We start from the raw sequence: 23,146 nt of genomic DNA, 5'->3' as shown, positions 1-23,146 counted from the left end.
GCTGGGGACAAAATCAACAAACCTCACCCAGTCCCCATCTTTCTGCTGTCCAGTGGTTAGCAGTTAAACAGCCCAAATTTACACTCTCTGTACACGAAGAAGAAAAAAAAGACTGAATTGAGTTGCTAAAACTCCTCTCCATTTCAGTGATGAACCATTGTCTGGACACTGAGCTACTAAAAAAAAATCAAACACTGGAAAATACCACCTTTATTTGGCTAACTGAATCCTAAAATTTGGCATAAACAGGCACTGAGCTGCTCAGCTTATCTGTCCTGTGGAGTGCTCCTCAGCCTGTGGAGGCTATTGCATAATTTGTTGAGACTATTTGTGAAGCTTTCCAATTTTGGGAAAATAATGCTGTAATCAGGATTCTCTACATTTTAGATTTTAGCCTGATGTCTTAACATCTTAACTCTGCATGTCCTCCTTCACTACATGAACATCCTTTGAGGTCTTCCTCTTTTCCTCCTGCCTGGCAGCTCCAGAGTGAACATCCTTTGACTAATATATCCACCATCCCTCCTCTGTATATGATCAAACCATCTCAGCCTCGCCTCTCTAACTTTGTCCCTGAGCTGGCATGTGAGCATTGTTAAAGGCTTCTTAAAATTCAAACCTCTCCTTTTAATATGTTGCTTCTTTGAGCAGACACCTCCGTGCTATGTGAATCATCAGTAGCCAGATTAACACTGGGTTACAGGTTAATTTGGGAATGTGTTGTGTTTAATTGCTGTTCAATTACATCTTTTTGGGGGGTTTCTGTAAAGATTGGACACTAATGCACCAAATCATCTAGTCAGTTGTTGTAGTGCTTACGCCAGATGCCACAGGTGAAATTAAGTTACCACAAACCAATTTCCACAGTCCCTGAGGGCTCTCTCAGTCTTTTTGCCTTCTGAGCTGCACCGATTCAGTAAAATGTTTTTTTACAGGACTCGTCACAGCAGCTATTAAAGCAAAAAATAAATAAATAAAATAAGTTCATTGAAATATTTTCAGATGCAAAAACTTGAAGTGCAGCATCCCTACTCTCGTGTGAGCCCCACTGCAAACACTAACTCTGCATATTCAAGAAGTAACTCCGCTGAACTTTCCAACTCGTACCGTTTTCGTCGATAACAGGCGGAACAGTGGGCTGCCGACCGTCATCGTTTCGTTGCGTTTTGTGGCGATTGCAAACTCCAGAGATGGTGCAGCGCAGGGCGGACTCTGCTGCCTCTGGAGGCGGTGGTTTCGCTGTATGCCTATCTTACGCTCTATCTCCGCCCTCTGGGGAGAGACTCCTCCGTTTACCGAGCACCTTTTTACGCGCACTGGCGTTAAATTACAATTAGGGGCTGACGGACTGCAGGAGCGCAAAGGACACCGCGTCAATTTGGTACCGGATTCCCCCTCATTTTTTCCTCCTCGTAATCAATTTCTGGATTATGGGGACGTCGCTGAGCCACGCAGGGTTATCTACAGACGCTTTCCAAGATTAGCTAGAAACATGGAGCACGCCAGAAACAATGTGCATGAATCAGACTTTGTTCCAGTGCTGCTACACATTTCAGTGATCTCGCCTGTAAATACGCCAGGATATTTATTTTAATGCTTCTGTGCGTTTCTTTTTCTTTTAGTGCGCGCAATGTGCAGCACCGTGGTTGTTGCTGCTGCTTAGAGTTGGCATAGCCCCACAGACATCAACCTTAATAATCATTCTTTTAAATGTAAGTGATGCGCAGACCTCCGTGGCTTTAACCGTAACCAATCCGCCGTTTTTAACGTAAATACAAGCGACAAATGATGAAATAATTGGCTGTGTTGATCGGTAGACACAAATGCGTTAACAGGAGTTCACGTTATCCACAGATTTGAAAAATAAAAAAAATAAAAAATTAAATAAAAGAAAAAACCGCGACGCAGGGGCTGTTTGGAGTCACATGCGCCCGGGACAAACAATTAAGATGACAAAAACGCTCCCCAGTAGAGATTGTCTTTATTGCCGAGGAAGCCGCATTCTTATCACATCACAGTTTCTGGATCGTAATAGAGTTGGAGGACAGGGAGCAGCAGAGGGAGAAGAGAGGGAGGAGAAGCAGATGAGAGCTGCCGAGCCGCACACCGGAGCCGCTGCTGAGGGGCAGGATTTGGCTTCAGTGGTGGACTGAGCTGAAGTTGAAGGGATCCCTATGACAGTCGGCTTCACGTTTCCCCCCGAAGCCTTCGCTCTGGACAGAAGCACGTATGGACACATTGCAGCACAGGTGAGGGACAAGAGGAGCTCTGCCAGTTGGCCTCATGATTAAAACACAACTCTCTCTCAAAGAGGACAGCATCGGGCTTTCATTTGGAAACCGTCTCTCAGGTCTGCACAAACTGATTCTACCTTCATCCCAAAAAGAAAGTAAACCTGCAACCTCAGCCTCCCGCTCCCCCACTCCCAAGTGCCCTGCAAAGCCCACCGGATACAGTCTGCATCCACAGATGTAACTAAGATTTCTTCTTAAGGAAGTCCTATAATTTTGGGTAAGTGTTATTCTCAAGTGTGGACAGATGGAAAATGTCATGTTGTGGAACTTAGGGATCTGTGTGAATGCACAGTATTTCATTGATCTCCCTGTGAAGTATTCACCTAGTGTTAGTGACAGCTGGTATGGTGATGCTAGCCCACCTCACAGCCTGCATATCTTCAGCAAAGACAGGAGGGTCTGCACCAGCTGTTCATACAGAAGTGAAACTCAGCAGACTTGCACACAGCAGGCAGGTGTCCTGGTTCAGCCTGTCTCACTGAACTCGTTTTTAAGGTCATGCTTTACAGGATGCGTGACCTGTGAAGGGTTCAGCCAAGGTGTGACATCACGCCTGATGTAAAACAGTTTTACACAAAACCTGGCGCTGTATATGTGTGTATTTTTGCCTTTTCAGTTTATTGTTAGAAATTCTTCTCAAAATATTAAAGCTGTTCAGGTGATTTTAAGTAAATGACTGTAAACTCCCCCCCCCCCCCCCCCCAAAAAAAAAAACAAAAAAAAAACGTGCCACCCTCACCCTCTGGTTTGGATTAGAGAAAATTTGCAGAAAATTTTCCTATTTGTGGATTTTTTTTCATAGAGCATATCTAAAATATTCGCCAATTATTTTCATTAAGACGATAGCTTAAGGTATGTTTGGTGTTTTTAAGTGTTTTTGAGGGGGGTCTCAAGTATTTGCGTATTTCAGGTATTCAATGGCAGTTGTGGTCCCTAACCGCTGGTATTCACAGCGGTTAGGGACTACTCAAAGTATAAGCTAAGGCTAAAGCGCTACATGTAGTACACCACCTTCTAAATTAGCAACATGCTGTCAGTATCCCTAGTACCCACTTATTGTGCCACCACAGACTGTATATAAAAGCTCAGTGTTGCCTCCTGGTTGTTAGTGATCTGTCGCGATGCCTGAGCATTTTTGCCATCACTACCCTGGTGGTATGAACACGAGGAGTGAGCGGTGGATCTGGCTGAGAAATTGGAGAAACGCTCCATGCTAATTTGGTAGCAACTTGTCATTCACAAGCCCTAAGGCATGCGCTGCTTTATCCTCCATTCTAATAGAGGCATTGTTTGGAGCAGAAGAACATCATGTTTATTCATTAATAGGTAAAAGTCTTAACTGAGCCAGTGTGCTCATTGGAAAAATATTTACTGTAGTCAAAGATCAAGAGAGACAAAAGGTTCTATTCCCATTGACTTCTATATAACCAGATGTTCTTGCTGAGTCTCCCCCTGCTGGCTTCACTTTACACACCCAGAGACTGTGTCCATCTTTTGTATACAGTCTATGGTTTGCACGTACAAACTTCTCAGTGTCTGCTATGTTGTTTTTAGGGAACAAGACTAAATATGACAGAAGTTTTGCCCAGGAAGCCTCCTGATTGGTAGAAAGAAAATCATTCATAACATGTAATGTAGAAAAAAAAAAACTATTCATAAGTGTTTAAATGTCATAGCTCATGTTTTTAGAGATTTTCCCCAGAGGCACTTTTTTTTTTCTTTTTGCAGTACTAATGCATCTCAGCTGCATTCAACACTTTGTGCCCCACGCTAAGAAAAACAAGATTCATTAATTTACTTTATTTTAAGGGGAACTTCCATCTTAATCAATGCACAAACCTGCTGCTCTCTCTTGGCAGTCAGCTACTTCAGAGTCAGCGAGACTTTGCTTGCACTAATTTCACTGACACCTGTAGTTTCTTAATGAGCTATCTGTGGGTGTTGCACATTGAACACCTGCATGGACTGTGGAGAGGATGCAGGTTATCCATAATGATAGTTTAAAGAGCTCAGTCTTTATTTTTTTAAAAGATAGAAAAAAACAAAATCATTTAACTGGGTTATTTTAGCCCTGTCAGGTAGTCAGTTTACTATGACAACAAGAACTTTGGCAAGGTTTCGTTTCGTTACATAACAGCACTGGTGTTAGTGAATATCTATTATTAGGCCAAAATGGCTTTTGCCAGCAAGTGTCCCAGTTTCACTGGACTTTGTACTGGGTTCAGTATGTGTAGTTGGGAGCAATAGATGATTTGCCAAACTACGCATGAGTGATTTCATTTATTGCTGGTATTCCTCCATCTCTACTGGCAACGGATTGATGTTGGGACAGTGAATGACCACCATCTTCATGGTCCATTATGTCACACCGTCTCTGCACTCAGTAGGCTCTTTTTAAACCGTTCCCCATCCTAACCAAAAAGCATACTGTAGTGGAGACAGCAGTGCTTCAGTTAATGAAATGTCTAAGGCTGCACACTTGATGGAACAAGATAAGTTTGGCTCAGTCTGACTCATTGTCCCTCGCAGGATTTCCTCATCCTCCTCCATATGAAATGGGTATCTTCATAAGAAACGCCTATCTCCTACATCTCCTCCAGAAATTATTTTGTTAGTTTAGCTGAAATAGAAAGGCGTGAATCACGGACGTCTATTAATCTTTCTCAATTTCTCATGAACTGTTGAGAATCTGGACTCCTTGACACTCTGTCACAGTTGTCAGCTGGGAGCCCAGCAGCCGGCAAAGAGCTGATTCTGCTCCAGTACCAAGTTTCCGTCGTAATTCTGCTGTTCTTCAGCCATCTTCAATACAATGCACAGAGGGGGCTTCTTCTTGCTGCCAAGGACAGCAAGGCTTTGACAGTCTAGCTGAATGTTCTCTGAAAAAAAAAAAAAAAGTTGGGAGTCTTGTCAATGAGATCCTGTCCTGCAATTTTCTCAAATTGTTTTCTTTTGCCTCAGGCCATGGATTTATTTCTCATCCTCTTCTTTTTTTCAGCCAGCTAACAGAAAAAAGTGGAGATATTTTTGTAGTTCTGGTAATTCTTTCCTATCCTGAGCCTCTCCTCCAACTTAACACAGTCTGACAACGTAATACCTTATAATACTCATCAGTTTGCTCTCGCAGAGCTGCCCCTCAACTCTGTCCCCACATTTTTCTCCTCTTAATCTCTTCTCTTACAGCCACTGGAGGCATGCTATAGTCACACTAGGGGAAACAGTAGTTGGAAACTGCGACACGACAACTTATTGCAACCGTGTGCAATCGCCTGCAATATTGTTGCCTTTGCAATGGTTGCTCTGAAGACGTTGACCAGTCTGCGACCAGTCTTCAAAGTGACTTTGTTACATCAAGGGTGGGAAGGAAATAGCAATGAGATGGACTCAGTCTGCTTTCAATTTGCAGTTGAATGAGGTCAAGTTGGCAATTAAATGCAATCTGTTTGTGATAATGGGGTAATTAACTTGGTGAAGATTTGAAACAGACATGTAGAAATTCATGTAGAAACACATAAAGTAGCTGTGAACTGACACAGGTGCTCAGCAACATTGTGTTCTGGATATATTCCTATATAAAAACAATCAGCTGGCAACCAGTTTTGTCCCCTATTGCACAGATGCTCATCGGCTCACACTGACTCACATTGATTGCAACACATTGCCAATCTATTCAAGTCATTTTTATTTATATAGCGCCAAATCACAACAGCAGTTGCCTTAAAGTGTTTTATATTGTGTGGTAGACCCTATAAATAGTACAGAGAAAACATAGAGAACCCCAACAATCATATGATCCCCTATAAACAAGCGCTTTGGCGACAGTGGGAAGGAAAAACTCCTTTTTAACAAGAAGAAAGCTCCAGCAGAACCAGGTTCAGGGAGCGGCGGCCATCTGCTGCGACCGGTTGGCGGTGAGGACGTGCTGTGGAAGAGAGCCAGAGATCAATAATAACTGATAATTAAATGCAGAGAGGTGTATAAACACAGTGAGTGAGAAAGGTCTGTGCTTATAGATTAAACGGTGATTATCTGCAAACATTTGACAATCTGAGAGTGATTGCAGTCAGATCAAAATTATTCAGAAACAGGTTGCCTCACCTTGCAATCCAACGTGGTCACCCAGGGATCGAGGTTGTTGCACGGTGGTCCGTTAGTAACTGCAACTGCATGCAACTGGGTGCCGAATGTAGAAAAAATGCAACGCAATCACTAAAGAACCAGAGATTTATTTTTGGTTGCCATTCTGTTTTTGCTCTAGTGTGACTAAAGCCATAACCCACCTCAGATTTCTGTGGGTAGTCTCCCTTGTTAGCATCTCATACAGCTGTATTTTACAAATCAGTCAGATGCCCTGATTAGGACTCTCCTGATGTCATAGAATATTTATTTAAAGCTTTCAAAATGACTGCAAAAATCTCACCTGTAATGTGAGTTTTATTTTAAGAACCAGGAATTTAAAAATTTTTTTTTAAAAAAGTGTGCTAACCCCATCCACTCACTTTTTTTTTTTAATCTCTTGGATGACAAACTGTCACTGTACAGAAAAGTGTAGCTTCAGGGCTTTTTTTCTTTCACATCCATCTGCTTAAGGTGGGTTCGGCTAAAATTGTGTGTTTAAGCTTCTTTCTCTGTGTAATTTGGAGGTCAACCCTGCTCCGGTAAGCATCTTAAATTGAGTATAATGCGAAAATCTGAAGCCTTCATTTGTTAAATACTGAAAATATGATGTGTAATATCAAGTATTTTTTAACCTTTTAAACAAAACAAAAAAGCACATTAAATGGTAAATGGCCTGTATTTATATAGCGCTTTTCTAGTCCCTAAGGACCCCAAAGCGCTTTACATATCCAGTCATCCACCCATTCACGCACACATTCACACACTGGTGATGGTAAGCTACATTGTAGCCACAGCCACCCTGGGGCGCACTGACAGAGGCGAGGCTGCCGGACACTGGCGCCACCGGGCCCTCTGACCATTAGCATATTCATTGATACTTGATTTTTTTTTTTTAAGAGGCAGCTACCGTAAATGTCCTTTTAGGGAATTTAAAAGCAGGAAATTGAACTTTTTGTTGGAGAAATCATATCACAAACAAATCATCATTCAAAGCAGGATATTTTTATACTTCTTCCACCACACCTGGAGGGGATCCACGTCTGTAGGAACGCTTATCAATTAATCATGGAAGCTGCTTGTGGCTCTGCAGCATCGTGACATTTAGCTAGCAGATCTAAAAAAAAGGGCAGATCTGATGGGGTGGATGAAGAAGAAGCTCATGCCGTGCTTTGCAGCCCAAAAACTGATATCTTTTTAATGACATGGACAAGTTTGTGTGTTCGCATGCTCCACAGCAGCCCCAGATGGTACCTCTCATATTACTGCATTTGAGTCATACAGCTAAACATCTGTTTCTTTTCTTTTTTTCCTGAAAGATAATTTCCCGCTGCTGTTTGTCTACAGCAACATTTTATCAACAGAAACCTCAAAGACATTCATACCATGCAGATGAAGAACGATTCCACCTACTGCACAGTAAAAAGTCATTTCAACTCCACGTTCAGCGCTGTTTACTACTATCTATAAAATTACATTTCTCTTTCATTTGATTTGTACAGTTTGACACATTCTCTCTATTAATGTTGCTTTACCGTTATTTTCAGGCACAATAACAGGTTCACGTTTTTTCCTCTGGTTGTTTTTAAAACTTTTTGTCATTGTTGTGTTTTTGGGGGTTGGGGGATTGTTAGTTCACTGATGTCAAAAACTAAAGGGAAAACTCTACCTGTGTCTGTGCCATATAGCTGCATGGACACATCTTCAAAGACGTGGCTGCCCCATCAGAGTCAGTTTGGGTTGGTTGGTCAAGCGGAGGCTTGCTGTGGTGGTGGACCTGGAGTTTTAACCCCAAGTGAGTCAGTTTAGCCGAGACCCAGTCAAAGTCTCCTTTTTTTCTCCGTCGTCAGCTTTGCGTATTGTCATTTCTTAGCCTCTTCTCCAGTCTGTCATGGTCCAGTAAGGTTTTTATCTGTTATATATGTTTTTCTATGTCCCCCCTTCTCCCCCTTAGTCTTCTGTTCTTTCTGAAATGCATCAACACTGCTGTTGCTAGTGGTTAATGAAGGGTTTAACATGCACTAGCCTCAGATATGCCGCCCTGCTTTTTTTTTTTTCCTTTTCCCTCCTCTGCCATGGTTTCCCAATCCTTTTCAGCATTATAAAGATTTACAAAGGTACCTCAGCACATTGATGATTTCATTTTTTATTTTTTTAAACCACTCGATCCTCCACTGGAGCGTCACTCACCGTCAGAGCCGCGCTCCGAGTTTTATTTTGACATCCTCTAGGTTTGATAGCGCCATTTGCCTTTTTACTCGGCTTTGATTCATTCCTCCTTCCTCCTCACTGTGCTCCCTTTACCTCCCCAGATGAAAGCAGTCATTTCTTTTCCCTTCAGGGACGGGGAGAGAAATCATTTTATTAGTCGGCGCAGTGTGTAAAGCTGTTGTCTTTGCTTTCGACATTAAGGCCTACAAAAAAACATGTTAGAAACAAAACAAACAAGGGGCGGTCAGAGGCGACTGTAGGGGGGATGGTTTTTGAGAATCGCCTCATTTTTGATGTGTGCTTTCACGAAATAATATAATATCTTAGCGGGGTCGATATCAAGAGCGGTATCCACATTGCTTCTTGATCTTCGTTCTCAGCTCTTTAATTTGGATCTGCTCATCTACAAGCATAGCATTAGAGCTTCTAAATACATTAGCAAAAACGGAGGTAGTTGGATAGAGAGCAGTGCACAAGCTGCGAACATGTTCCTATGGTAACTAGGCCACACTTCCCCTGGCTAGTACGTACACACACACACACACACACACACACACACACACACACACACACACACAGAGGGAGGAACAAGGCAGGAGAGAGACAGAAAACACACACGTGATGGAGAGCAACTTTAGATTGTTTATTCGGGTTACTGTTCTTGTGTCTTCCTCCGCTCAGAGGCCATTTTTATACAGTACTGTCTTGGCCTTCAGAAGTAGCGGTTACACTGCAGAATACTCAGTGTTTCTCCAGAAATATCTGCCAGTTTTCAAGCCGATCGCAGGTTCTTCCCCGTGGCTCCCTCGCTCCCATACTGCCCCTGCTTCCTCAACCCCTCCACCCACCTCTCCTCTCTCATCCTGCAGCTCTTCTGTGCGTTTTACTTCTCCTTGATTACAGTGCTGCTTCTAAACTTAGAAGCAGAGTGGCTCCGAAGAGTCAGAGGTGTCGCTTTTCTACTTAGAATAAAGCCAGCTGTCCACATTTTTGTGAGGCGTGTTGAATTTAAAGCATCTCGGTCTTTTGGGTGTATGTGCTGGGCTCATGAAACCGAGCTAGTAAGACCGTCATCTTTGGGTCCTCGCTCGAAAGGGTTTTTAAGTCTCCTAAACAGCCCTAATGTTTTCTCACTTCAAATTTAAATGCAGCGGGCACTTCAGGACTTTATACTTTATCTGATTCTCTAAATGCCAGCAGTTTATACCTCTCTGCGCTCGCCATCTCCCGTGTCATTCTGTGTTTGGTAAATCACTGCTCACACTTAAACCGTGTCAAACCTCCTGGGGCAAGGCTGCCGGGCTGTCAAAGAGCCACGGAGTTGATGCTGCGAGGTTTTGCTTCTGTCAGTCATGCAGGATGATTGTTTGGACAGCTTGCTGTAAATGAATGGCCTTAACTTTCTACACTCATTACACCGTCTGCGTTTGCTTTTCAGCACCTGTGACGCTGCTCGAATTCACAATGGTGGATGAACCATGGGTCGTACTTGGCGTTTAGATGTTAAACTCTGGCTCTGAAGAGTCAGTTCATACAAATGAACACAAAATAAATTAAAATACATTAAAATACATTTCTCACTTGCTTCTTGTGTTAATGAGCCGTGCAAGCAGTTTTCTTATATTTCTCTATTTCTTCTTATAGATTATAGTGAATGCCTTTATGCCCATGGCCTATTCAGTTGCCTATTTTTTCTGGAAAAAGCCATAAATACTACTGGATTAAACACTATAGTCTGACACTTGAAACAAGAGTGTAATGAAGTGATTAAAAAAAACAAAGTGAAGTTTTTCTGCCATCATGAACAAAGTTGCGTTTACTTTCATCATACGGGCGCAGAGAGAATCTCAGATACATCAACACTTTGACTCGTTCTTAAATTACACACTTTAATGAGGCTGCATGTTTCAAATGTGATTTTAATCCTTTTTAGTTTATATTTGACCAGTTTACTAGTTTAAACAAAAAAAATCGACATAATTGTATTAGAATGTTGTTTTCTCACTAGAATCACAAACCCTTGCCCTAAACTGTGATGTAGAGGGAGATGCATTTCACCAGTTGAACATTTGAATACACTTTTTAAAAAGTTTATTTTTAAAAACATCTCTAAAATCTTTCGTAACAAATTTCTAAGCGTTGTGGTATAAAGAACTTTTGTTCTGTTCTTAATCAAGATGGTCCCACACTGCTTCAATAATCCTGAGGTTCAGGCTCTGGGGAGATTTTGATCTGCATGTTGGATCAAAATCTGACAGCACTTTTTTGGGTGCCATCAATTTTAATAAGATCCCCAACACCGCTGGCTTAAATGCAGTCCCAAACCATGACAGAGCCTCCACCTTTTTACACAGGACTGTAGACACTCATTGTTGCGCCTTTTCTGAGCTCTTCTGTTTGTATTGATGTAGATTTGAACCACTCCATCAGACCTGTTCTCATGGATTTTCAGTCCAGTTGTTGTCAAATTTGGCACACCTCAGCCTTTTTTCCTGGTTTCCCTTCTTTAAGAATGGATTCTTCACAGCCATCGTTTCACTGAGACCATGTCTGATGAGGCTTCGGTGAACAGTACATGGCTCAATTGGAAGGTCCAGATCTATGTCTCAGATCTGCTAAAGATTAGGGTTTTTTGTTTTTTTTTTAGGCCTGACAGTTCTTCTTTTGTCCTCTTTGTCCAGTTATCTGAATTGATTTATGGACACACTGCACACCATTCTGACACACACCAAGTTTTCAGATAATGGCTCTCTGAGAATCACCTTGTTGGTGAAAATTGATGCTTGTCAAACTTGACATTTTTCTTATATTCGCCTAAGACGTGTTTAAAAAGAAAAAAAAAAAGGCTAATTGTAACAAAGTGCGTAAAGATACAATTTAAAATAGGTTCTTTTAAGTTTGTTTCAACACAACACTGGTTCATTTCTTGAGTCAGATGCCTTCTAAACGCCAACAAAAAAATAATTAATCTGAAAATGGTCAGGTGTCAAAAGAGAAACTACGACAAAGTTAAAATGTAAAGAAATGAGGGATGGCTCAAGACTTATGCACTGTACTGAATATGCTTGTGTATGTGCAAATCTCACTGTAACCTGGATTAAAGGTTATCACTGATGTAGCTGGAAAATCCAATATGCATATAAATGTACGGGACATGCAACGACATCCAGACTGTTTCTTCCTTGGAGCCTGTCCCAGCTGTCATAGAGCCAGGATACTTCATGAAGGGCTAACTCAGAATGACAGGCAAGCGCACGCTCTCACATCCCCACCTACGGCCAGTACAGATTCACAAGTTCACCTGTCATGCACGTCTTAGGGAGGAGGCACCCACACAGGCGCAGGGAGAACATAGAAATGCCACACAGAAAGACCTCAGCCAATCAGCATGCTCACCCTGTAATAAAATACCAGCCAGCTGTTTCACTGAATTATGAAGTTGTGTATCATATTATAGACAATCTAAACCATTTCAGAGCTTATGATAGTGAAAGTCATGACCTGTCTAAAGGGTTAACTGTCAGACATTGTAAAACATATATTTGGTTATTATAAGTTATTAAATGTACAAAACTTCTATTCACTTGAACTTAATATCCAGTAGGGCTGCACGATTTTGCATAAAATGAGAATCACGATTTTTTTTGGCTTAGAATTGAGATCACGATTCTCTCACGATTTTCTTTTCCAGTATAAATATTTGTTGCACTTATTAACTGCACATCAACTTCGTAACAGTTGAAACTGAACATAAAAACAATAAATAAACATAAAAACAAATGTCTCACGTTTTGTGGTTGCCGCAAAATGTTGTACTGCTTGAAATTCCGTCTCCACCGTTGCTCGACTCTGCGTGTATAGAGCAGGTAGTGCAACAATAGAAAAATAGTTGTGGGACGGCACTGTGTAGCGTTTGTCTAGGGTATTGATCATTTTCCTAAATCCCTCGTTTTGCACAGTGTTGATGGGAGCCATATCTTTGGTCAGGTGATAAGTGATAGCCTCCGTAATTTCTTTGTGCCTGCGGAAGTTCGACGGGTATAGGGAAGCGCTGTATAAATTTCCCGTTATTGATGTTTGGGTGGTTGACCGGGACGGATTTTCTCCTGTCACTTTCTCGTCATCCCTGACGTGCTCTCCGTTGTTTTTTCCCTGCTAATGTTAGCATCACACGGCACAGCTTCTGTATCACGTGGTATAAGGCTCCTCCCTTGTCATTTGTCAAGCAGGAAGAGTGAGCGCTTGTTTTCATGCAGATTACGTCCCGGATCAAAATGCGGTGCAATCGTTGTCGTCGTCTTCTTTTTAAATCGTTGTCATTTGGAAATGAGATCGCACATAAGTATGAATCGAGATCGCGATTTTCTAACGATTAATCGTGCAGCCCGAATAGACAGTGATGAAATCTTAATCCATAGTTTGCTGAGCCTATTGTTACATTACCATTAGGGTAGGATTAACTGCCGCTACCTTGACAGTTTGGCTTACTTTATGGGTACTCGGAGCTGTCATAAAAAGAGCAACTTCCCATGGCATAATCACGGGTTGGTTGTTGACATGGCAGTATTTACTCGTTGGAATATGGCAATTACGGAGACTTCCATATGACATGAAAACAACATCTGCCCCAGCAGGCCTGGTCTGTGAGTCACCGGAGCCTCCTTGTTGTCATATGCTTCAGACCACACATAACGAGATTTGGTGCGTGTGAACTGGAAACACTGTCACTCCGGGACAAACCGGACGCCGACATCGTGGAAAGACGTAGGCCTCAAAGGCCGTCTAACATAGCAGCATGAATGTGGATTTTTATCCTGCTTGAAAATAGAGATGCAGTAACAAGAGAGAGAGAGCAACTCTCCCTGAAGGCCAAGAGCTATACTATTTTATGTTTTTATTACAGCATGCTCACCGTGGCCTGTTATGCTGATATTGTGACGTTGTAGGGCGTCATATTGAAAAAATAAAAAGTGTGTTGCACAGCTCTCTCCAAGCCCTTCCATATGACATATTACTTGATATGGTTTCAAGAAATGCTTTTTTTCAAGGTGACCTTCATTGGGTGCTAACAATGAAGGTCAAGCTTAGCCAACCTAGGTACTCGTGTCCCCTAAGACCTGGTATATTGTTGTGAAGTTAAAAAATTGCGGGGACTGCTAACAAACAAACAAACAGAAGCGATTATGTACTGTACTATGTCAGAGGGAGAAACTATGGAAAGGTGTTAAAAGTAAAAGCACTTTAATTGTCTTAAACTGATTTTTAAAAACTTTTATAACAAAGAGGACGCCGTTTTATAAACCTATTGACTTTATTTAACCTACATAAATCGAGCACAATATGTTTTCTGCATTGTGTTTACATTCGACTAAATAACCCTGAAACCTACATTTTCCTCTGCTATGGTCTGTGGGAATTTGAGCCATACTTTTACTTGTTTATTTATTTCTTTTTGAGTCATAGTTGTGCGCTTCAGAGACACAAACTCTAAAATAACATTATGAGCGAATAAAACTGCGAGGGGCTATTAACAGCTTTTATAATATGTGTGAAAACCTGCTCACGTTGAGTCTTAGGACTGTCTTTTTTTTTTCTTTTTTTGTTTGATTACAGCCAAAATCCAAGAACTAATTATGGTATTATTTTAGGTAAAGACTCAGTTTTTTGCTTGATACTGATTGAATACCTCATCTCAGGGTACCTGCAGATCTGATACCAGCCTTCAGCTAACATGCTAGCACTATGCCTCTCATTACACTGATTGCTGTGAAGATTTGAGCTCCACAGACTGTAATTACTGCAGCTGCCTTTGGTGATCCTCTGAATTTTCTTTTTTCTTCATCTAAGGGAAGTGACTACTAAACTCTGACAGTCCCCTAACTTTTCATGCAGGTATCATCATCAGAAATAGAAAGGTTTATGATCAAATACCTTTAAAACTAATGAGCTTCACTGTATATTGGAGTTAGCTCTAATTAGCAGCGAGTAAGTTGTGTGTGTGTCTGTGTGTATCCCATCCTCTATTTAGGCTAAAAGCAAGAAAACAGATTAAGTGAGGGGAAAACAGTTGTCTAGTGTCTAATTAGAGTTCTCATTATAGCTAATATTATCATCCTAGGATGCAAACATCTGACAAGATAGCATTGTCATTATGAGTGAAAGCGTGCTAATGTTAGTGTTTACCTCAAATCACCTTCTGTGGAGAATTAGAGGCTCTGGCATGGCTGCAGCCCCTCAGTCTTGTTGAGCACCAGTAATGCTACGGTCCAGTGTTTTTTGAAGTGTCCTATTATGTAAGGTGGCATGAGACGCAGGATTAGTGAGGTTGCCTGTTGTGACGGCATCATTGGTTCAGCTAATGCTTATTTGGTAGATTTGGTGAACTGGTGGGTTATTAGTGTTTTTTGTAGATTTCACAAGTGTGTTTTCTGGAATCAACAGAGTTTTGATCTTTTTTTTTTTTTTTTTTTTGTAGACATCTGCAGAAAAATCATAATTGTTAAATTGCTGTCGTGATCAGTCAGTTTCAAGGATAACTCATTATTATATACATCAGCTTTCGCACCTGATTGAGGATGGGGGGGGATTATTACCTGAAAATGATTTTATTCAAATGATTCTATAAAAGCAAAGTTTCCAGATATGTATTAATAGAGATATACATGCTAAAGGTTGAGTATGTTTCTCCAACACCCACTCACAGTCTTCCTCTTTCTGTTTTCTCTCTCTGTATCACAGTTAGCTAGAGGCTGTTGCCACCCACGCACTCAGTCCTGACAGCAATTTACATTCAGAATAGCCGATGCGAACGTATCCATGTGTTCTGATATGTCACGTTTCCTTAGATCACTGCATGCTGCAAGTGACTTTCTCAGTGGCAGGTGAAAATACAACCTAACTATTTGTCTGCTTGGTCATTTGATCCATTTGCTCTCGCGCTGAGACACGAGGCAGAGTTGGGATTCAGCCCCACAACGATCGAGGAAGATTTCCGCTCCCGCCCATCCCTCGTGGTCGGGCCGACAGGTCTGAGCATTTTTCTCACGCGTCTGTCGGGAGAAACAGATGCGTTGTGCTGCGTGTTGGTGTGTTTCATCATCTTTACTGTGCAGTTGTGTGCCCGTATCTTCTGCAGTTCAAGTAGGAGCCCTTGGAGTTGTTTCCATGGATACCAAACAATTAGCAGGGATTCAGAATAGAACCTGGAGAGTCGCCTATTTAGAGGCTTTGGGAGTGAGGAAATCATAGGATGACAGAGTGTCTTGATTCTGCATTGCAAAGGGAAGAAAAAAGGGCTCCCGTGGGTAATGGGTAACTTCTAAAGGAAAAATAAATAAATAAATAAAATGCTCCAGCAGATCAATCAGAGACAAAAATAGAACAGCAGAGGGACGTGAACATGAAACACGATCACGTTTCCTTATGTGCTGTGAAACATATGGACGCTCTGAAGCTAGCTTAAAAGAATGCATGCATATAAAAGGGAATATGACCGTATTGCACAACCTGGGCTCACTTGCGGGCCGTATTGTAGCTTTTGACATGGCACATTCCCACTTGTGAAAGGCTGAACAGTGTGTAGCTGAAAATGTGATTGCTTTTTAAAAAATAAAACTTTTTTTAAGAAAAACCTTCATTCTTGGGGACATGAGGAAAGGCTAAATATAGATTGTGCTCCCATAGGTTTGCACATAAAGGTACACAAGCAGCCTATTATCTGAAGACTATATATATATAAAGTGATATCATATGTATGGTGTGATTGTTGCAATAGCCAGGAGGTGATTAGCATCTGCTTGACTCAGAGAGAGGGAAACATGCTAGCTTTATTCTGCCTTAAAATAGCTTTGAAGATGTTAGCGAAGTTGGCGAAGGTACATTTGGGATCAGATTAACAAAATATAGATTAAGTAATTTGTTTACATTTTAAAAACTGAATGTTGTGGTTTCTATTGATGTTTATGTTCCAGAGTATTTGCTAGCTATGGCCTGTAACCTTAGACTAGAGCGACCTTGTTTTATTTCTTTTAGCTAAAGCTAAACAGTTATAGGCCATTGCCTGATATTTACTTACAGATAGGGCAGTCAAGACATTAGATTTTCTATGTATGATTACAGTGGCCAATGGAATTAAAGATGGTGACATTATCATGTTAACTATAGAAAATGTGTTACAGGAACAGCTAGGTACTAGCTAGGTTAGCTAGATGTAATTTGATTGAGATTCTGCAGTCAGTAAAAGAAAGAGCAAATAGAGGAAATATTGGAAAGTCTGGTTGTTCTTCATTGCCTCATTGCTTGGCTGTTTTTGTGCACAGCTGGGATTCTCGATCTGTGTCCTTGACTGGCTTTTTTTTTTTTTTTTTAATGCTGCATCACATTTTATGGTGGGTGGTAAGGTGTTATATCATTAATTATAATCTCTGGAGAGAGTGCATTTATTTGTGGTGCTAAAACCAATATCATATAGCTCCATATAGTCCTAATGGTAAACTGGTATTAGTTGGACATAAGTAAAGGAAAAAGTTGACGCATCTTAATTTAACCAGTTTAATCTGACCGTGTCAGCAAACACAGAAACATTTTGGCCTTGCGGTCTGATGAAATCCAACAAACTGGTTATTGATTCTGTGTTATGTGAGTGTTATCGTGAGATCAGTGTTCCAGTTTTTCCCACAGTTACTATTTTAACTTGGTGTTTGAGGAACTTGAACAGTTAATGAATACCTCTCTTAGATTTCTGTCGTTCATATTTAAAGATGGGGATAATGTGGGATGGATATATTCGTACTCTGTGACCCTCACGCTCCTCTGCGCTGGAATTGCCTTCCAGGTCACCACATAGACACACACACACACTCGTGCAGAGAAAGTCTCAAAGATAGATCCATCACCATGTTTACTCAGTTGCTACTAGCCTAAAGTCAAACCAAGACCATGGGTTTCAAGATGACTCATCAGAGTGTGGGTCTTCCTCCGAATATAGTTCTCACATCAGGGTTTCTTTTTCTTTTTTTGCGTCATTTTCCACTGGCATTAGATATAAAAAGTTTTCCCTTCTGATGACGAATATCTGTTTGGGCATGCAGTTTTTTTTCAGACACTGTGTTGTTTTTTGTGTTTTTCTCGGGGGGCTGTAGATGTATGTTCTTGTTGCTGGTGTTCTTCAGCTTGAACTTCTCTGTGCTGGTATCTGGCCTGCTAATAATGTGTGTTCTGTCAGTGTTTTCTGATGATGTTTTCCTTTCTTGATGGGACTGAAGTGGCAGCTGCAAGGTAATGACGCAAGCTATGAGTAGGAAGTTTGTTGTGAAAGCAGTAAAACATTTCTAACTAATGGAAAACTAACTGTATTGTGACCTCAGAGAGAATGAAACAAAATGTAACAATAAAGAGCTGGCTGCCAGATTGTACTAGCTGGAGTTGCCTTAACATTGGTTGACATAAATATTGAACTGAATGTGTATGTAAATACAACCCAATTTAAAGACACAATAAGTGATAAATTTAAATGGCTTGAACTAAGTAGATGTAAGTTTAAAATTACAAAATTCTTACTGGTTTCAATCCCTGATATCCCCACAAAGTCTCAGCGTTTAATAATTATTGTGTTCGAGTTATGCTCCTGCATTTTTGAAGGTTTCAGTCTTTTCCATTTCTTATTTGTTTAACTCTGTTATTCTTGCTGCTTTTGTTTGGCACTTTTTCTTCATAGACCAATCTCGCAGGGCAAGTTTTGCCTCTGCAAGACAGTCAAGCATGGAAACTCCTCCCAATACGACCCCACAGCCTTTCAGACAGCCGGTAAGTACAATAAAACCATACAATGCACGCTCAAGTATGTGATGTAAGCTTTATGCTTGTGTAGAAAACCCCATAGGGTAGCTAGCTCCTCTGTAAACTTCCCACTGTAAAACCATAACTTATTTTCCTCCTGTTTTTTTTTTTTTTTTTTTTTTTTTTTTTTTAATTTTTAGAGCTTTCTCAATCGAAGGTTGAAGGGTTCCATCAAGAGGGCAAAAAGTCAGCCCAAACTTGACCGGACCAGCAGCTTCAGACAGATGATTTTGCCCCGGTTTCGTAGTGCTGACCAAGAAAGGTAAGTAATCATAATATATATTTCCAGTTTGTGATCTGTCCATTGCTCTCCATTCCAGATTTTAAATATTATTACCTCAGAGCGACGATGTGCTCACAGTTCATCCAATATTCATAATGAAAAGTCAGAGGAGGCCATGGCTGCAGTTTGAAAGAGAATTTTTGATATGGTAATGGTCTGTAATCCAGAGACAAAAGGCAACCTGGAAAGTTACTGCTTTGCCATTTCACTGATTTTATGACAAAAACAAAAGATAAAAAAAAAGATTAGAGCATGAATTTGAATGCTGAAGGAAGTTAAAGTATGCAGAAGATACACAGACAAACCGCAACTGAATATAAAGAACCAGAGGCTGTAAACATTAACATTGTTTTCTGCTAGCTGATGTAAGCTGGAAAAATTAGACTGCAGATATCGCCAGCAGGTGTGGAATTAGTAACGTCCTGGTTAAAACGAGCTCAATTGTATCATAGCCATCACTAAGATAGTGGATACAGTCCATTTATGCACCGAGCTTGGGAGCTAAACCATCAGCAATCAGAATCTGTTCTTTCTTGGGTGTCTGACAATCCTGTTTTTGTGCACTGTGTGTTATTTCAGTGGCTACTTCACATCACAATGGCAAAACCTCTTAACTTTTTTCCTGAAAGCCGTGAGGTTTTTTTTCCCCTTCTTTTCGTTGAGTTGCTAATGTCAGTAGAGTAGAGAGGCAATCAGTTAAGATTGCCTGTTACAAGCCGACTGACAAGCTGATTCATTTCAGTAAACTCAGGGATTTTGTTGTTACAGCCCTACTTACTCTGGTATGAATGACCAGTTGCCAAAATGTTAGCAAGCTTTAACCAACAGAAAATACATTTTATTGTCAGGCGCCTGGTCCGAACACTCATCCAGAACCATTCGTCTGTAAATGATTAATCTATACGGACCTTTTTTGCAGCAAACATCTGACTTATCACAGCTGGAGAAGTCGGTGTTATTTCCAGTAAGATTAACTTTGACTCTTTTCTATTCAAGTGTGCCACTTATTAATTTTCATTTTTTTGTATTTGCACTTTTCCAGCTGTGATGTCTGCTGTGAAAAAGGCCTATGGAGGACAACAGATCAATAAAAGAAAAAAGTAACGGGTCTGCACGCTGGCTTTAAAGCTTCCAAATATAGCTTAGGCAACATGGGTAAAAAAGGGACTGTTTTAACTTTAATGGTGACAAAAAGTGTATAAACACTGAACTGGCTACATCAATGCTGACATCATTATTTGGCTATTCTATGATAGGTCTCTATGCATGATAATATTAAATCCATTATCACTGATTGAAATGCTCTTTTCTTCTCTTAGGGCGTTTCTTTAAACGGTGTCTTTAAATCAACCGTACCTGCGCTTCGGATTATTACTCACATGTCATGCTCACATGCAATCATTAAGATTTGTGTTACCGTGATTAGAGATATGCATTAATCCTTTCATCACAAATCTATTTTGTGCTTTTAAAGGGACACGTTTGTCCTCAAGTGGCTCAAGCAGAATGTGTATGAATCTCCGAGGAGCTCATGACAGCCTTCGCTCCCACTGTAGCTCCTTATCAGCCACAAAAGCAGAGCCCCGTTGAAAGAAGGACGCTGCCTTTAGCGATACCTTCACAGATGGTTTCAGCCAGTGACGAAAGATCTTCATTTGAGTGATATTAATAGAAGAGCAGTCTATCCAATCATTGCAACGATGCTCTCTGAGCTGCGATTTATTACAGATGAACAGAAAATAAATAGGGGGTGAAGGCTTGTATTATCACAACACGGAAAAGGTTTGTTACTTCAGTTTGTTTTATGTCTGCACAAAAAGATTAAACAATAGCAGCTTAATTAGATGCACATTTATTTAAATATGTACTCATACTCATGTATTTTTTATTGAGATGTCTGTATGAGAAGCCTGCTCATATATACAATTAGAATCACTGGTTTTCATCAGCACAAAGTCAGGAAAATAGAGCTGAAATGAGTGTAGTGTTGAAATCCGTTGGGCATTGCAGTGGAGACACTAGTGTGATTTTTCTTGTCGGGATGCAATAGCTTGCAGCTCTAGAGGCTTTCACCGCAGCTTTTTCTTGTTTTGCATTCTGAACTGAGGTCACATCCCGATGGATTCTCGCTTGCATTGTGATCAAAATTTTATGCAGTCCTCACACAATCCAGTCACGATGCACATATGGGAAGTACAAAGATGTAGAGAGGGAGAAGGTAAAAATCTAATGCTGACACTACACTTTGCCCTCACTACAGGAGATGCTGTAACAGACGCATTTAGGGCAGGTGTGGCTGACCGATCCTGGAAGTAATCAGTGTGTCATTTTTGCAAAGCGCGTAGAAATCCTCTGTTGTAAAATTCAGATTGCCGGTTCAGATGTTAAAGCAAGTTTTGCATTAACCCGAGGGTTTCTGTGGGGGCAGCAGTGAAGGAGGAGGAGGTGGTGGCGGGAGCTAAACGGCGATGGGGTTAAAGTCTGCCTTGGTCGATCTGCCTTTCCCCTCTAACCACAGCCGTTCACCGCTGCCTCAGACAGCTGCCTTCACAGCCTGCTCCGCGTTCTGCCCACACACGCTTAATTCACTCAGTAGTGTTAAGTTGACTTTGCAATAAACCCACAGCATTCAACTTCACACTCTAGCTTTCCAACGCAGCTGCTCGGCCTTTGCTGCCAAGTCGGTTTACCATGTCCTGCGTTCTGCGATGGCACCGTCAGCTCCCTTAACATGATGATTCACTCGTCTTCTGATCAGTATTAAAATGCAGCCTTAAATTTCTCTTCTCCTTTTACTGCATCATTATCCATTCAGTCGGGACCAGGATAGTCAGAAGATTGTTACTTCCTGTTGCAGTAATTTATATTTATAGCAGCGTGATTCTGCTCTGGGATCATCATAAGGGTATATAATGTGCATGGACCAGTTACTGCTACTCCAGGCATCAGTTACTACAGATATGACATTGATTAGGCCAGATACAACATGAAAGAAAAGCTGGGATGTAGGTGGGTTGTAAAGTGGCTTGCAGATGTGTAGTAACTGCAATAACAGCTATCAAATGAAATGTGTGTGACCTGCGTAACTGATGCTGCGCTAAGTATGTGCATTCAAAGCACCACTACATGCTGAGTCATACTTTTGGTGCAATTAGACCCCATATTCTTTTGCTAATCGTACTTTAAAGTTAATTTTGAAAAGCTTCCATTGTGAGAAATTTGCTTGATCACTTTCTGACCAAGGTTTGTTCACAAATACATTATTTTCCCCCATTCTTTTTTAAAAGATCCCTGTCTACATCAAAATGCAAATGCCACAACAACATACTTGATGTGGCGATATAACCTTAACCGTACAGAAATGTTTATCAGTCAAAAGCCTACAAACAGTGACACAATACTACGATATCTAAGAGGAAAAAAAGGTGATAAAGGAACACACCTTTAAAAATCGCAAGACTAAATCTCAGTTTTCACTAGCTGGTTAACGTTGCTTTGGCTTGCAGGAACATCTAAAGCTCAAAAACATTCAAAATCACTGTATTTTTCTTATTTCTTGCATGGAGTATATAAAGGGTTAATGACCGAGCCTTCGAGGATTTTGTTTGTTAGGAGAACAGCTAGGTGTTTGCTTAATAAGATTTTATAAACACTGTATGTTCCTTTTTTTTCTTTCATTAAAGCCAGTTTTGGAAAACATTATAGGAATAGACTGACATTTTGGGTAATCTATTTCCATATCTTTGGAATCAGCCGTTAATTCCAGTTCTCGTCTAACTAGAAAGCGAGGAGTGTTATTTTTAATTACAGAATTTAAAAATAAAATTTTTAACCATTCAGTCTAAACTGAGCCTCCAGTCGTGACTATAGAGCAGCCCATAGCCCTCTACATCTCTAATGTCTGTCTGCCAGCAAATCAATTTAATGGTTCTCATTCAGTCTCTGTTTGCTGCAGCCTGAAAAGCTACAGTTAAACCAAAAGGACAGGCGCCCACTCACTAGTTGAGATGGTAACACACACAGCAAGTTAAACAATAGTTTATATTTAGGTTTCCTCCTTTTCCCATTACTATGAGCAACAAAATCCCTTTCCTTGCTCCATTTTTTTCCCAGTTCTGTTGCCTGTTAAAGACAGCTTCTTTCACATTTCTGCGTTCAGTTCCACCACTTTTTCTGTTCTTTGACAGAGCTGCCCTCTTCAAAGGTTATTCCATGATCAAGCCATAATCCTCCCTGCGTTTTTATACCTGCACTAGAGTGCACACTGCTGAGCTGCTTCTCAGCACTTGAATTTACATTACTAGACGGTAATATCGACCTTTAAATTCAGTTTTTGTTACTGTAGTTTAGTTAAAGGTATATTTGCATTTTCAGACGACACCACGAGCTGGGCTGGTATAGGCCG

General features: G+C 40.8%; 1 protein-coding gene across 5 annotated transcripts in view; it reads left to right on the top strand.

The window, feature by feature from the left end:
* Nucleotides 1-1,180: 1,180 nt before the first annotated feature.
* The window catches only part of LOC147303947 (ras/Rap GTPase-activating protein SynGAP-like), a 56,258-nt gene continuing 34,292 nt past the window's right edge, over nt 1,181-23,146 (top strand). For 3 of the 5 annotated variants that reach the window (XM_086279135.1, XM_086279136.1, XM_086279134.1), the window contains exons 1-4: nt 1,181-2,511; nt 8,099-8,205; nt 18,337-18,425; nt 18,599-18,720. In XM_086279135.1, coding sequence (XP_086135261.1) covers nt 8,103-8,205; nt 18,337-18,425; nt 18,599-18,720 — 314 coding nt within the window. In that variant the 5' untranslated portion in view covers nt 1,181-2,511; nt 8,099-8,102. Of the gene's footprint in view, nt 2,512-6,750; nt 8,206-18,336; nt 18,426-18,598; nt 18,721-23,146 lie in introns of those variants that run through there. The other 2 variants (XM_086279137.1, XM_086279133.1) reach the window with 2 other exon arrangements.

The sequence above is a fragment of the Aulonocara sp. 'chitande type north' Nkhata Bay genome, linkage group LG22 (genome assembly GCF_057382095.1).
Source record: "Aulonocara sp. 'chitande type north' Nkhata Bay isolate Kocher_YH1m ecotype deep benthic linkage group LG22, A_spYH_male_GT1.1, whole genome shotgun sequence".
Lineage (NCBI taxonomy): Eukaryota > Metazoa > Chordata > Actinopteri > Cichliformes > Cichlidae > Aulonocara > Aulonocara sp. 'chitande type north' Nkhata Bay.
This window is presented reverse-complemented; position numbering and strand designations above follow the sequence as displayed.